Source organism: Papio anubis, chromosome 5 (genome assembly GCF_008728515.1).
Source record: "Papio anubis isolate 15944 chromosome 5, Panubis1.0, whole genome shotgun sequence".
Taxonomy (NCBI): Eukaryota; Metazoa; Chordata; class Mammalia; order Primates; family Cercopithecidae; genus Papio; species Papio anubis.
In genome coordinates, this window is record NC_044980.1 from 103,393,904 (window position 1) to 103,409,522 (window position 15,619).

Consider the following 15,619-nt stretch of genomic DNA (forward strand, 5'->3'; position numbering starts at 1 on the left):
TAAATGACAACAACTGTTCTCAGTTCATTCTTACTAGCACTACCTGGGCTCTCTTCCAGGCGCTAGTTTAATGAATATTCTTTAACATAAAAATTTGAACAAACTAAGCATGAACAAAGTTTTATTAATGTTCTCCTAGTCTTGTGGAAATAATTAGTTGTTGATGAGATTTTAGAGATTCGAGGAATAAGTTTAGAAAATACACTTATGAGAAACCTCAGAAGTAAGAAAGTATAGATGTGGGAATTGGGTTTTTAAAATTTTATCTTCATAGTTCTAAATTCTCAGCCTTAAGGTAAACTTGAGATAGTTTTACTGACAAATAGGGAAGAGAGAAATACTATGCTTTGAAGTAAAACTATTATATACCTATTTTTTTGTCTACAACTTTTATGATAAAAAACCATAATGATTTTTTCATATTTTTAAAAAAATGCTGAGGGGCAAAAAGAGCATGTATCCAACAACATGTTGTACTAGCTTAAAGAAAAGTTAAAAAAAAATCAACATACAGAAGCAAAATGATCAATTTTCTTTTGAAAAAATTACATAAAGAAAAAAAGTCAAACCTGCAAGCCATTCAGAGCAAAATATATGTTTATAAACATAGTAAAGATAAAATTATTTTTAAAAATAATCTATAGGCTAAAAACATAAGGAATTTTTTTTTTGGAAAAAATTATGGGTCATAAGATGTAGCAGACACTTCATTAATAAGGAAGTTCATCTTCTTTCTAGAAAATTTTCAGATTTTCACACTGAAATAAGCATGCTCTAGTCCTCCCAGACAATAAAGAAACATTGTCTTAATTTTCCTCTTCTCTGCCCTTTTAAATGTGCCTCACCTTCTATAGGAGTCCTTATATGTTGGCTTCTCGGTGTCTTTCACATTTCCACTTGTTGAAAACACAAAATGGAGATATCTAGGAACACTAAATGAGGAATCGGTGATGTGGCACTATGAATAAAGACCTTTCAGGGATGAAAAGGAACTGTATGCTTTAAATTACGTCTTTGTATTTAGACCTGTGGGGTTTCAGCATGCTCAGGTGTTGATTCACTCTATTAATTCGATTTGGGAGCCTAGAAGCTGGAGGAGACGAACTAACAAAAGGAGCTAGCTATGGAACTTTTGTTTAGATGCAGAATCAAGCAAAAGGAAATATCAATTTCCTGAAGTTAATGTTTAGTCAACCAGAGAAATTTCTTCAATGCATAGCTTAGATTTAAATTTGCTTTTACACAACTTACAAAAAAACTTATTAAAAAAACTTACAAAAATCCATATATATGGATTATATATAATCCATACTCCTAATAAGAAAGGAAAGACTGTTTAGCCAGGCCTGATCTAGGCTTATCTTGTTGTCATCAAGCTGTAGCTCCATTCCACTGACCTCTGTTTTACCCAGAGATGAGCCCCTAACTGGAGCTGATACTATGCACAACTGCAGGGAGTCACATTCACATAGACTATATGAATGATGCAGTGGGAATGCTGCTCCATGAAACAACACTGAGGTAACTCTTGCTAGAGGAAGTCTCAGCTTGCTGTGCTGCTGAATAATTCTCATTCAGGGAGGAGACATTCTAAATTTAATTGCTAGAGTCTGCAATGAACTGTGAAAAACTGGATAAGCAGACAGCATTTTTTTCTAAGACCAGTGATGTATGATTGTCATTTATTTAATGAACTGCAGGCTCTGAAAGAGAAGCTTAATTTACTAATCCCTCAAAACCTACAGGACTTTTTGGGTCTTAACCCCCCGACCTGCTCCTTTTTTGTCTCACTCTTCTCTGACTTTGCATATTGTCTTTCCCTTCTCCCTAACCTTGTGCACATCCTTTTATTTGTACCTTTCATCCTCAGTATGTCTCTTCCCTCATATCTTTTCTCTTTCCTTTTGTTCTCTTTCATCTTTATTTCTGCTTATTGCTCTTATTTCTCCATTTGCTATTTTTTCACACATTTCCTCTATGTCTACTTTCTCTCTGTCTCTGTCTCTCTCTCTGTCTCTGTCTCTGTCTCTCTCTCTCTCTCTCTCTCATCTCTTGTGTCCCAGCAGGCACTATTGATCTCCACCTGCCTTTTCATCACCTGTATATACTTTCTCTTGCTTTTTCTTAATCTGCTTTTGTTAACATTGATTTTTTTCTATTTTTCCAGTTTATTTTTTGCTATCCCTTTCTTCAACTGTCCATGACACAAAACCAAAGTACACTTTAATGTCCTCTTTGTGGCTCCAGATGAATTATTCTTCCATGTCTGTCTTTCAGAATATACAGAATACATCCAGAGACTCTACATTCCAATACCCAGGCCACGTAGAACTGCCATTTTCATTGTATCTTGATTGTGTTACAATTTTATAAAAATGTAGGAAATACACAGTAGTTTTGCAGTATTTATTTCTGCACACAAGACTACTAAAGCCAGGCTGTGTGATCCTTAACCCCAAATCTATATGTCTTCCTCACTGATTTTAGAATTATTGAAAAAAAATGCTTAAAACTATTTCAAAACTCAAACATTTTTCTGTTGACTATTTGTGAACACAAAGGAAAGCCTGCCCATCAGCCTTGCTGCGCTCAATTATAACAGCTGCAATAAAGTGTGCCTTTTGGCAGCAACACTCATATGATTTTGGAACTTAAATAATGATTTAGACAAATGCCAAGGAAGAAAGTTTCCCACATGATTTAGCACCTTCTTCAAGAAATTAGAAAATTAACCACAAAATAGACCAAAGAAGTAACAAACTCATATAAATAAGCACAAAAATATATGAGTTAGAATCTAGAAGCTGGTCCATTGAAAAAAAAAAAACATAAAATAGATTTAGCATCTAGCTAAACTAACTAAGGTGAATAAAAAGAACAAAATTCAAATACACAAAGTAAGAATTGGTTAAGGGCAAAATAATACAGAAACAGAAAGAATTACAGGATCACAATAGACTGCTTTGTTCAATTATGGCCAAATAAATTCTGAAAAATGGGATGGAATAAATAATATTCAGAGAAAAGATAATGTTAAAATTGTTAACATTGACTTAAGAAAAAGAAAGATCTAAATAGACTGATATTCAGGATTGATATTCTAGATGATTTTAAGGCAGGGCTTCCAACAATCAAAACTGAATGTTGCCGTACATGTGCATTTGGGCTGAATATCAATCTTGTCAACAGCCATAGAAAAAAAATTTTGACAAAGAACTACCTTAGAAGAGGCATAAGGTACTGATGATTAATGTTCAACATCACTAATCATCAGAGAAATTCAAATTAAAATGTCAATGAGATATCATCTCATCCCACTTAAAATGGCTTCTATTCAAAAGACAAGCAATGATGAATGTTGGTGAGGATGTGGAGAAAGGGGAACACTCATGCATTGTTGGAAGAAATATAAATTAGTGCAGCCAGTATGGAGAACAGTATGGAGGTTCCTCAAAAAAACAAAAGCAGAACTGCTATATGTTTCATCAATCTCACTGTTGGGTATACACCCAAAAGAAAGAAAATCAGTATATCAAGGAATATTGCACTCCTATGTTTATCACAGCACTGTTACAATAGCCAAAATTTGGAATCAACCCAAATGTCCATCAATAGATGAACAAATGAAGGAAATGTGGTATATATACACAATGTAATATTATTCAGCTATAAAAATGAATGAAATCCTGTCATTTGCAACAACATGGAGGGAACTGGAGGCTATTATGTTAAGTTAAATGAGCCAGGTCAGAAAGACAAATACTGCATGTTCTCATTCATATTCAGAAGTTAAATAAATATTGAACTCATGGAGATAGAGGATGGCTACCAGAAGTCAGGAGGAGTGGTGAAGAGTGAAGAAGGAGGGAGGGATAAAGAGAAGATGGTTAAATGGTTATATATATACACATATATACACACACACACACACATATAAATGTATATACATATATAAATATATATATACGGAAAGAGAGAGAGAGTTTGGTAGGAGGAGTAAGATCTGATGCTCAGTAGCACAACAGGGCAACTATAGTTAGTAATTTATTGTATATTTCAAAATAAAAGGGTGGAGTTGGAATGTTCCTAACACAAAGAAATGACAAATTATTAGAGTGACAGATACCCTAATTACTCTGATTTGATCATTACACATTGTATGCTTGTGTTAAAATATCACGTATACTCCATAATTATGTACAACTAGTACGTATTCATAATAATTAAAATTTTAAAAAGAGGGAATTCTAACATAGCTTGAAAGAGTAGATTATTCTGAGCTTCTGAAATTATTTTGGAACACAGAAAAAAAGTTCCAAAGAATAACAATGATAGCAATACTTGACAAAAATTAAACAGGAAATACACAATTATAAACAAATATTACTTAAGACTACTTATGAAAAATTTCTAGATCAATCATTAACAAGAGGATCTAACAGGACACTATTAGACTATTATGTAATAATTAAGAAGAATTTTGTTTCATCCTGTATTGCTGCTTGAGAAACATCCCAAAATCTAGTGACTTAAAATAATAATGGGCTGGGCGCAGTGGCTTATGCCTGTAATCCCAGCACTTTGGGAGGCCAAGGCGGGTGGATCACCTGAGGTTGGTAGTTCGAGACTAGTTTGGCAAACATGGAGAAAACCCATCTCTACTAAAAATACAAAATTAGCCAGGCGTGGTGGTGCATGCCTGTAATCCCAGCTACTCAGGAGGCTGAGGCAGGAGAATCGCTTGAACCCAAGAGGCAGAGGTTGTGGTGAACCAAGATCGCACCATTGCACACCAGCCTGGGTAACAAGAGCAAAACTCCATTTCAAATAATAATAATAATAATACAATAATGATCTGCTGTTCTAATCCTGTAGGTCAGGAATTGGGGTAGGGCTCACTGGGGATTGCTAATCTACACACTAAACAGTATTGGCTGAGCTCATTCATGCAGGTGCATTAAGCTGAGAGCTGGGCTGGGCTGTATGGTCCAAGATGGCTTCCTAGTATGTCTAAGGCCTTGTCGTGGGCTGCCAGCTGGGGCACTGATTCTTTTCTATGTGGTCTTTCTCTTCAGGTGACCTCTCATCCCCCAAGACCTTTCTCTCTCACGGATCTCACTGATGATTACTGACATTGAACGTTGTTGTATATACTTACTGCTAATTGTATATCTTCTTTAGAAAAATATCTATTCAAGTTGTTAACCTATTTTTAGTAGATCTGAGAGTATTTTGGCTATGGAATTGAAGAAATTCCTTATATATTTGGAAATTAAACCCTTGTCATAAATATGGTTTGCAAATATTTTCTCCTAATCTGTAGAATGACTTAATTTTCTTGATTGTTTATTTTGCTTTGCATTAGACTTTTAGTTTGATGTAGTTCTAATTGTTTTTGTCACCTGCAGTTTTAGTGTCATATTCAAGAAAACATTGTAAAGACAAATGTCAAGAAGTTTTCGTTCTTTGCTCCTTTCTAGGATTTTTAGTTTCATGTCTTACATTTAAGTCTTTAATCCATTTGGATCTGCTTTCTGTGCTTGGTGTAAGAGTTCAATTTCATTCTTACACAGGTGGATATACAGCTTTCCTAGCACCATTTATTGAAGAGAATCTTTTTTCCCTGTCATATATTCTTGGAAACTTTGTCAATGATTAATTGACCATATGTGCATGAATTTATTTCTGGTCTCTCTATTCTGTTTCATTAGTCTATACGTCTGTCTTTATGCTAATACCATACTGTTTTAATTACAGTAGCTTTGTAATATATTTTGAAATCAGAAAGTGTGATGCCTGCAGGTTTATTCTTCCTTCTCAAGATTGATTCGGCTATTCACAATCTTTTGTGTTCCCATATGAATTTCCGAATTGTTATTTATATTTATTTAGAAAATGCCATTGTGATTTTGATAGCATTGAATCTGTGAACATTTTAGCAAGATTAATTCTTTCAACACAGGAATACAAACTGACATTCATTTATGTATTCTTTATTTCACCAAGGTTTTGTGGTTTTCAATCTAGAAGTCGTTTACATCCTTATTTAAGTTTATTCCTAAGTTTTTTATTCTTTTTTGTACTATTGTAAATGAAACTGTTTTCCTAATTTCTCTATCGTATAGCTCACTGTTAGTGTACAGAAATGTAACAGATTTTATTTGTTGACTCTGTATCCTGCAACTTTAATGAATTCATTTATTACTTCTAAAAGTTTTTTGGTGGAGTCTCTAGGGTTATATATATATAAGGTCATGTCACCTGAAAACAGGGACAGTTTTTCTTCTTATATTCTGATATGGATGCCTTTTATTTTTTCTTGTCTAATTATTCAAGCTAGGACTTTAACCAATAGAAAACTGGTTAAATAAATTATGATATATCCATAATAAGGAAAACTTGTCTGTTTAAAAAATGATAATAATTAGAAAATTTTCCATGTATTGGAATGGAAAAATGTACCTGAAATCAGGTTAAATGACAAATGCAAGATGCCAAATACTATGTTTACTATGCTAACTTTCATGTTAAAATGAAGGGGAAAAAATTAAAAATACTAATAATGTATTATATTTGCATTTTATAGACCCTGAAAGGACACACAAGAAATTACTGATGTTATTACCTAGGATAGGGAGAGATGAGGGGGTAAATCAGGGAAGGAAGGGTCTATAATCTAAAGAGGCTTTGACTTTTTACCTTTAATATATAGAAAGTTGGAGCATTTTTCATGAAAGAGAATATGTATAAGAGTTCTTAAAACTGGGGAGATCCTACAAAGGAAAGAGAATCACATATTATACTGGACTTTGCAAACACAGTAATATACTGTGGCAATAGTTATAAAGGATAATGATTTTACATATTAATCCAAATTACTCCTTATTTGTGGAGGCAAATACAACATATTTTCAAATACTGAGCACATATTTAAAACACTTGATAATACCTTAGTCAAATGAAAAATAAATAAGAATAAATACATACGAAAGTATATATTCAGGAATTGAATAAAATTTACAGTTAAGTTTAAATTTACAGATGCATTTTCAGCAACTATTTAGTCCAGCTAAGTTTATTCACTGGGTTAAATTCCTCTAATCCAGGAACAAAAGGCTCTTACATTAGATTGTAAAAAGACACAAAGGCAAAGCCAATCAGATGTAACGTATAAAACAATATATAGCAGGTACAATTTACAACAACAACAAAAAATTCAGAATGGTAAAATCAAAATCAGTGTGCTATCTATTAATCAATCAATCACAGCCTATCAGGAATAAATTGCTCAACAGAACACCAAACACATCAAAATATGAATTAAAAATACAAGGAAAGCTGACTTTACAGTAAATGTATTAAAATTAATAGGAAAAAATATAACAATATATTCTTCAAATGACTTGGGTTAAAAAGTAAATAAAAGTTTCTGTCGTGATTAAAGCTTTACTAAGAGATTTACAATGTAAAATAGGGCCTGTGTTATATATCAGGAGTGATTTTTCATCTATTTTAAAAATCTGTCTAAAAGTGACTTTTAACATCTTAACATTCTGTGTATCTTAAAATGACAACAGGGACCCCAAGAATCTGAAAGAAATCTACCACTGGAGAAATTGTAAATAAATTTGAAAATTATTCACTTTAATAAATCATTCCTAAGTCCAATGTTTCCTGGAGTCCTTTGAAATAAATTTATGAGGAGTTGAAACATAAAATCTAATTAGTCTCATAACTACCAGTTTTTGAAGACTTACTATGTTCAAGACTCTAACTTAGATATGAAAGATACATATCAAGTATGTATATATATATGTATGTATACACACATAAAATAAAGTCTTAAAATTTTGAATATTGAATGATTTGGTTTCTGTTTTAAGTTAGTATTTACCTCACAAGAATTACATTAATATTGATTTGTATTATGTAATAATGCCTATTACAAACATGAAGAGTTTCGGAGAAGGGAGGAACTTGCTCAATGATAGACCACCTAGGAGGTGATCGAACCAAAATTTGAATTGAAGAAGAGAAACTGAGTTAAATAATGTGGCAAATAATTATCTATAATTTCTGTGATTTTGAATTGTAATGTATTAGAATAATAAAACCAATAGTACTTCTCTTTACCTTACAGTGAAATGTAGAACTTTCTTTTTCATGGACTCCAGCTTTTTATTCGGATATTTTGTTTGATCCTTTTTTATTGATGGTTTCTTCAAAGGAAGAACACGGGCCTCAATGGGGGGAAAGAATAGTTTGGAAAGAGTATCGGCAATTCTCCACCCAATATATTTGGAGAAAACTTCTTCTCCTACATTTGATGAGATGTTTGTACTATACCTAGTGAAAGGATCGGTTGGGTCATTTAACTCAGCCTGTTGAAAGAAACAAGAAAGGAATCAGTTGAAACAGGATTAAATGGGAGAAAAAAAATCATGTATTATTAAATTTTTTAAAGTATCTTTATTTTCTTTGACTAATATTGCATTTTTCCTGTTAAGTAAAAATAATCTTGATTAAAAAATTGCAGTTTTCCAAAAGATTTCAAAAACCAAAATAGCAAATTTCAGTGAAATAAATAAACATTAATGCATCCAGTCTTGAAACTCTGAAAATTTAATAAGGTAATTTTTATTTTTAATTTGATATACTTCCCATGTAAGAATTTCATACAGTTTCTGGAATTTTATTTAATAAGAAATTAAGCAATCAGTTGAAGTAATGTACATTGTATTAAATCAGACTTTTTTTTTACACACAATCTAAACTGTTCTTGATATCAACAGAGCATTTTTTTTTTCTTTTTTGAGAAGGAGTCTTGCTCTGTCACCCAGGCTAGAGTGCAGTGGCACAATCTTGGCTCACTGCAACCTCCATCTCCCGGGTTTGAGCAATTCTCCTGCCTCAGCCTCCTAAGTAGCTGGAACTACAGGTGGTTCCAGCCTGGCTAACTTTTGTTATTTTTAGTAGAGACGGGGTTGCATCATGTTGGCCAGGCTGGTCTCGAACTCCTGACCTCAGGTGATCTGCCTCCCTCAGCCTCCCAAAGTGCTGGGATTACAGGCATGAGCCACCATGCCCGGCTAAACAGAACATTTTTATAGAGCAAAAATTTTAAGTGAAAAGCAAATAAGAGCTTTGTATTTAGCTTAAATTGAAGATATTTAAGATTTTGATTTTGATTAAATTAAATATGGTCTAACACCAAAGAGTAAAAAAATTACACAAATTTCCCATTATTTAAGCAATATTTATTCAAGAAAAAGCTATTTTCTGAAATTTCCTATTCCTGTTTGTTAATGTCCAGGACCGCTTTTTAATTACTTCTTTTAAAATGGCCAGAGGCATATTTTCTCTGGCTATAATCAGTAATAATAAATGAAAATCTAAGTAAAATGGCATATGTTACCAATTTTTTTATGTTCATGATATGTACATACTATTAACTCCTTTTCTTGTAAATAAGTTGGATACTGCCCTTTATCATTTGTTTTTACATTTTCATTGAGTATTATCTGTCTTCAGGTAGCTCATTACCAGTCACTCAGGATTCATTTTAGATGCATATCAATTTTGCGATACGAAAGATAGAAATAGAAAATGTTTTTCTATATATGAACATCTAACTTAACCTCTTTCAGCTTCCAAAATTAGGCCTGGCTAAATTAAATTACTGATGAAAGATTTATTATTGAATTATTTAGACAAAAGTATAGTAGAAAAATATGAGTACAGTCTCAGGATATAGACTGAAAGAAAATCAGTTAAAGCAATGAGAAAAATAGCAAAAGGCAAGTATGCAAATATGTGTCACTGTGAAAGTTATAGAGGACTACATAACTATATAAAGTTATATAGTCAAAGAATAACATGAAAAAAACATTTACAAAGGAGAAGGTAAAAATCATGCAAAGTAAGCAAGCACGTGATTCAGTAATCCCACTACTGGGTATATCCAAAAGAAAATCAGTATGTCAAAGACAGAGCTGCCCTGCCATGTTTATTGCAACATTACTCTCAATAGCCAAGCTATGAAATCAAGCTAAGCGTCCATCAACAGATGAATGGATAAATAAAATGTGGTATATATACACAATGGGATAGTATTGAGCCATAAAAATAGAAGAAAATTCTACCATTTGTAACGACATGGATGAACCTGGGGGACATCATGTTAAGTGAAATAAACCAGGCACAGAAATACAAATACCACATGATCTCACTTACATGTAGAATCTAAAATGTTGATCTTATAGAAGTAGAGTGGGATGGTGTTTAACAGGGGCTGATGGGTGAAGGGCTTGGGAGATGTTGGTCAAAAGATTTCAGTTAGATAGAATAAACAAATTCAAGAGATCTAATGTACAACATGGTGACTATAGTTAATACAAATACATCGTATCTTGAAAAATGCTAAGAGAGTAGATGTTAAGTGTTCTCACAAAAGAAATAATAACTATATGAGGTTATGCATTTGTTAATTACCTCAATTTGACAATTTCACAGCATATATATATTTTAAAACATCATGTTTTACACAATAAAATTACATGATTTTATTCTTCAGCGTAGAAAAAGAAAATAAAATGACACCACCAAAAAAGAGCTCCTACATTTTTTTACTCAACATATAGTACAGTATTGCACAAATGAAGATATTATGGTGAACTCTGGAATTACTAAGAGAGTTATGAATGAATAAATGAATGAGTAAACAAATGGACCAAAAAACTGATGTCTTCTCATGATACACTTTTTGGTAAAATATACTGTAATCAAAGATAACATTAACCTGTGAGGCAGGAGAATAGGGTCTGGAGAAAGGGAACCTAAAGCCTATTCTCACTGACTTCCTAGAACTAAATCAAAATAAAAACCTCAACTTTCCATGCCCAAGTTAAAAAAGGACCAGGGGCTACTCTCCTTGCAACCCCCACGTTTCTGTGTGGCAGATGAAAAACTGAAAGTACCTCTGATTGGTCCTTTCCTGCAACCAATCAGACTCATAATGGGTTAAGTCTTTCTTTGCATAGGATTTGGAATTTATTGTTCTCCTTTCCCCTTTTCCTATCTGTTTCATATAGGGGAGTCTTTTTCTCTCTCTCTCTTTTTCTGGCTTTTCCTTTCCAACTTGGGATGCTTGGTGGGCAGTGCCTAAACACAGAGGCAACTGCAGGTTACTGGCTGGGGCCAATCTCTGGAGAAATGGAAAACGTTTTCATGTGGAAGCCCTTGACTGCTACCACCCAGTTCTAAGGGACCTGAGTCCTTTTCCTTTTTTTCTTTCAGTATTTCTGCAGCTGTTTCCTAGTAGCTCCTTGGTATTTGAGGGCAACTGGCCAGGGCCATGCTCCAGTGTTGTCTGAAGGCGAAGGAGTGCATGGGGATAGCTGCCTTGCCTGGAAGGCGGATGGACTCTTTTCTATCTTTTCTGGTTATAGTCCCTGATCTCTATGTGTGACACAATTGACAGTGGCACAGGGTGAACTCATGTTTCAGGCCACTTAAACCTTCTTTTCTTATAGTCCCTGATTCCTACATGTGACACAATTGGCAGCAACAGCTCCCCCAGAGTGAACTCACACACATTTCAGGTGACTTGAGCCTTCTTTTTTCATGCTAAATTCTTCCCTTCCCCTATTTGACTGGTCAAGGACAAAAGAAACCCACCAACTATGCAAAGAATGTTATAAAGAAAAGAGATGACTGGTTGTTTAAAAAGAGGGACGGGATGTTTAGGACAAGTCAGAGGGTCTGGGAATGTTGTAGATGGTCTGTGTGGGGCATGGGGGGGCATTCATGAAAAGGAATTTATGCAGGAACTGATGTACAATCTAATGTGGATTTCTTGCCTAAATTTAGAGAGTAAAAGAGTTGCTTTAAGTGGGATAGGAAAACCTTAAGGAACACTCATAATGGGTTAGTGGTGGAGGGAACGATTCCAAAGCAATGCCAGCACCCATCTAATGTTGGAGATGTCTGACAGACTACGACAGGGCTCAAAAGGTGAATGCCCCTGGGGACTCCAGTCAGGACCTAGAATTTTTCCAGGATGCCTCAAGCATCACTCGGGTCACTTGATAAACCCTCCACTATTCAAAGTCCTCCTCTCTTTTCCAGACCACTATGGGCAACTCTCCATCTACTCCACCTGATTCCACTATGGGCAACCCTCCATCTAGTCCACCTGATTCCTTGCTTGGCTGCATCCTCCACCATTGGAATCAATTTGATACTGATAATCTAAAGAGAAAACATATATATACATATTTTTTCTGCAATGCTGTTTGGCCTAATTATGAGCTGCCCAGCCTGGAGCAATGTGCAGTCAATGGTAGCCTTAATTATGACACCATCCTGCAATCAGACCCATTTTGCAAGATGCAGGGAACTGGTCAGAAATACCATATGTACAGACCTTCATGACCCTATACCAAAACCTAACAATCTGCAAAACTCCCAGAACTAGCCCCCCAAAGGAAAGTCCTAAGGCAGAACTAGATATTACAGATGATTCTCTTTTACAAGGGCCACCTATCTTTCGGGGTGAACAGCATCTGTCTCCATACAGCCCCTTGCCAAGTGCTCTTGAGGCTAAACCCCGAACACTGGGAACCCTACTAAGTCCCCATCACACTCAAAGGAGAACATCTTATTCAACTCTCCCTGGAGCCCTGCTACTCCTTAGGGAAGTAGCAGAAGCTGAGGGGCCAGTCCTAGTGCAGGTCCCTTCTCTATAACTGATATACAACAATGTAAGTAAAAGCTAGAAAACTATTTCAAGAATCCCAGGAAATTTGCAGAAGCTTTCCAGACTTTGGCCTTAGCCTTTGCTCTCTCATGGAGAGATGTTCAATTCATTCTAGCAACCTGATGCACCCCCTTGGAAAAAAGATCAAATCTTCGAGGCCGCCTGCGGGGAAGCAGATGATTTATTCACCTGAAACCTTCAGGGTCCTCACCTGGGCCCAAACACAGTCTCCACTATTGATCCTAATTGGGACTATAATACCCCCATGGGAATGAACAACTGGGCTAAATTTCCTTGGAGGAATGAGAAAGGGAATAACTAAGGTAGTAAATAATGTAAATGAAGGGGGGGTTACACAAGCCAAGGAGGAAAATCCAGCCATGTTTTATGGCAGGCTGGAGGAAGTCTTTACAAAATATACTACTCTGGACCCTTCTTTTTCCAAAGGCAAAATATTAATGGCACAGCATTTCATTAGCCAGTCCACCACAGACATTAGACTTAAGCTCCAAACGCTACTGATGGGGCCATGAACTAATCAAAATCAGGTTTTTGATACTGCTCTTATGGTGTACAACAATCGTGACCTGGAGGAAGGAAAACAGGAACAGAGTGAAGAAAAATGGCAGGCAAAAATTATAGCAGCCATCATTGGCAGTACCCTGAATGCCTAAAGAGCAGCTAAGGGAAACCTGCAGGGCCATAATGATAATGACAGCAAAGGCTCTTGCTTCAAATGCAAGAAAAATGAGCACTGGGCAGAAGACTGTACTAAGCCTTCACCAGGCTCCTGTCAAAAATGTGAGGGCACCCGTTACAAACCCCGTCACTGGAGGATTGACTGCCCCTGCTCCCACCGAGGGGTTCAGTCAGGCAAAAACTCTAGCAGTGCAAAAGCAGGAATTAGATGAAGACTGAAGATCGAAGGGGCCCAGGGTCTTCCTCATTGCCCCTTTCCAGGAACATTGTAATTACTACTGAGGAGCCCCAGGTAATTCTGGATGTCATGGGTACCCAAATTCAGTTTTGTTTGTTTCTTTGTTTGTTTTTGATACAGAAGCAAATTACTCTGTTCTCACTGCTTTTGCAGAAACCTTTCCTCCCAGTTCATGAGCATTATAGGAATGGAAGGAAAGCCGCAAACAAGATTCTTTACTCCTCCTTTGATATGTCAATTTGAGAAACAAATCTTCCAACGGGAATTTCTAGTAGTACCAAACTGCCCAATCCCCCATTGGGAAGAGATATTATGGTTAAAATAGGGGCACTGCTACAATGTAAGCATCACCTAGCAGAATTGCTAACAGGCAAAATACAGCCAAAGTCCCAGATTACATTAGTAAAGAGGCTAACCCACTGGCATGGTATACTGGAAATCTAGGGAAGCCTAAAATAGCTTTGCCAGTCAAAATACGCTTAAAGACCCCAGCTATTTTCCTAATCAAAACCAATATCTAATTAAGCTGGAAGCAAGAAAAGGCCTAGCACCCAGAGTTGAGGTATTACTTACCCATCGGCTCTTAAAACCCTGCAATTCTCCCTGCAATACCCCCATCTTACCCATTCTAAACCCTTTGGAAGAATATTGAAGGCTTAGTACATGTTAGTACAGGACCTCAGAATAATTAATGAGGCTGTTATCCCCATACACCCATTGGTGGCAGATCCATATACCCTCCTGGCTCAGGTGCCAGAAGGTGCTAAATGGTTCTCAGTCCTAGACCTAAAAGATGCTTTCTTCTCCATTCCTCTGGCACCAAAGTCCTAATACCTTTTCGCCTTTGAATGGAAAAATCCTAATACCGGAGGAAAATAACAATACACTTGGACACTGCTCCCTCAAGGTTTTTGGGACAGACCCCCTTTCTTTGCCTGGGCCTTAGAGAGGGATCTGAGGGATCTGCAATTGGGGAATGGGAGTATACTCCAGTACATGGATGACCTTCTTGTGTGTAGCGCAACCCAGGAAGCTTCTGAACAAAATACTACAAAAACTTTGAATTTTCTGGCAGACAGGGCATAAAAGTGTCCAAAAAGAAGGCTCAGAATAACCTTCAACAGGTCCAATATTTAGGGTATGTCTTACCACCTAGAGCCTGGCAAATATCCCCAGAACAAGTGCAAGCCATATGTGGTTTGGGGACTCCCCACACCAAGCAACAGCTTTGTTCTTTTGGGGGAATGGCCATGTTTTGCAGAATATGGGCACCAAATTTTGGGATCAAGCAAAGCCCCTGTATGAAGCAAAAAAGGGGCCTGAAAATGAGCTAATGGAATGGGCCTCAGAAATGAGAGAAGCCTTTGCCAAGCTAGACTAGGCTCCCACCAGCTTCCGCTCTTGGCATCTAAGGCCTAACTAAGCCCTTCTCCTTGTATATAGCAGAGAGGAAGGGCATAGCTGTAGGAATACTAGCCCAGAAATTAGGATCAGAACCCAGATCAACTGCCTACTTTTCAAAAAACCTGCATGGAGTAGCCTCGGGATGGCCAAGTTGCCCGTGGGCAATCCCAGCCACTGGTATTTTAGTGGAAGGAGCCACTGAAATCACCCTAGGTCAACCACCAGGAGTTCTATCCCCTCATCAGGTGAAGTCAGTCTTAGAAATAAAAGGATACTCTAGATGATGGAGGGAAGTTTAACCTAATGCCAGGCCACACTCTTAGAAAACCCAGATGTAACCCTTGAAACCTGTATCACCTTGAATCCAGCTGTGTTTCTGCCCACAGGCCCAGTAACTGATCATTCCTGCGAGCAGGTCATTGCACATACATTCATATGTTAGCCAGCCTAATTTAAAAGATCAACCTCTCCGAGATTCTGAGGATAGCTGGTTTAAGATGGCAGTAGTTTTATGTCAAATA

The 15,619-nt window shown here is 36.3% G+C and overlaps 1 protein-coding gene across 6 annotated transcripts in view; it reads right to left on the reverse strand.

The window, feature by feature from the left end:
* The window catches only part of TMEM232 (transmembrane protein 232), a 311,652-nt gene that overhangs the window by 102,977 nt on the left and 193,056 nt on the right, over positions 1 to 15,619 (reverse strand). For 5 of the 6 annotated variants that reach the window (XM_009208867.4, XM_017959755.3, XM_017959760.3 and 2 more), the window contains one exon: positions 8,134 to 8,381. In XM_009208867.4, coding sequence (XP_009207131.4) covers positions 8,134 to 8,381 — 248 coding nt within the window. Of the gene's footprint in view, positions 1 to 6,699; positions 6,774 to 8,133; positions 8,382 to 15,619 lie in introns of all 6 variants that reach the window. The other variant, XM_017959759.3, reaches the window with a different exon arrangement.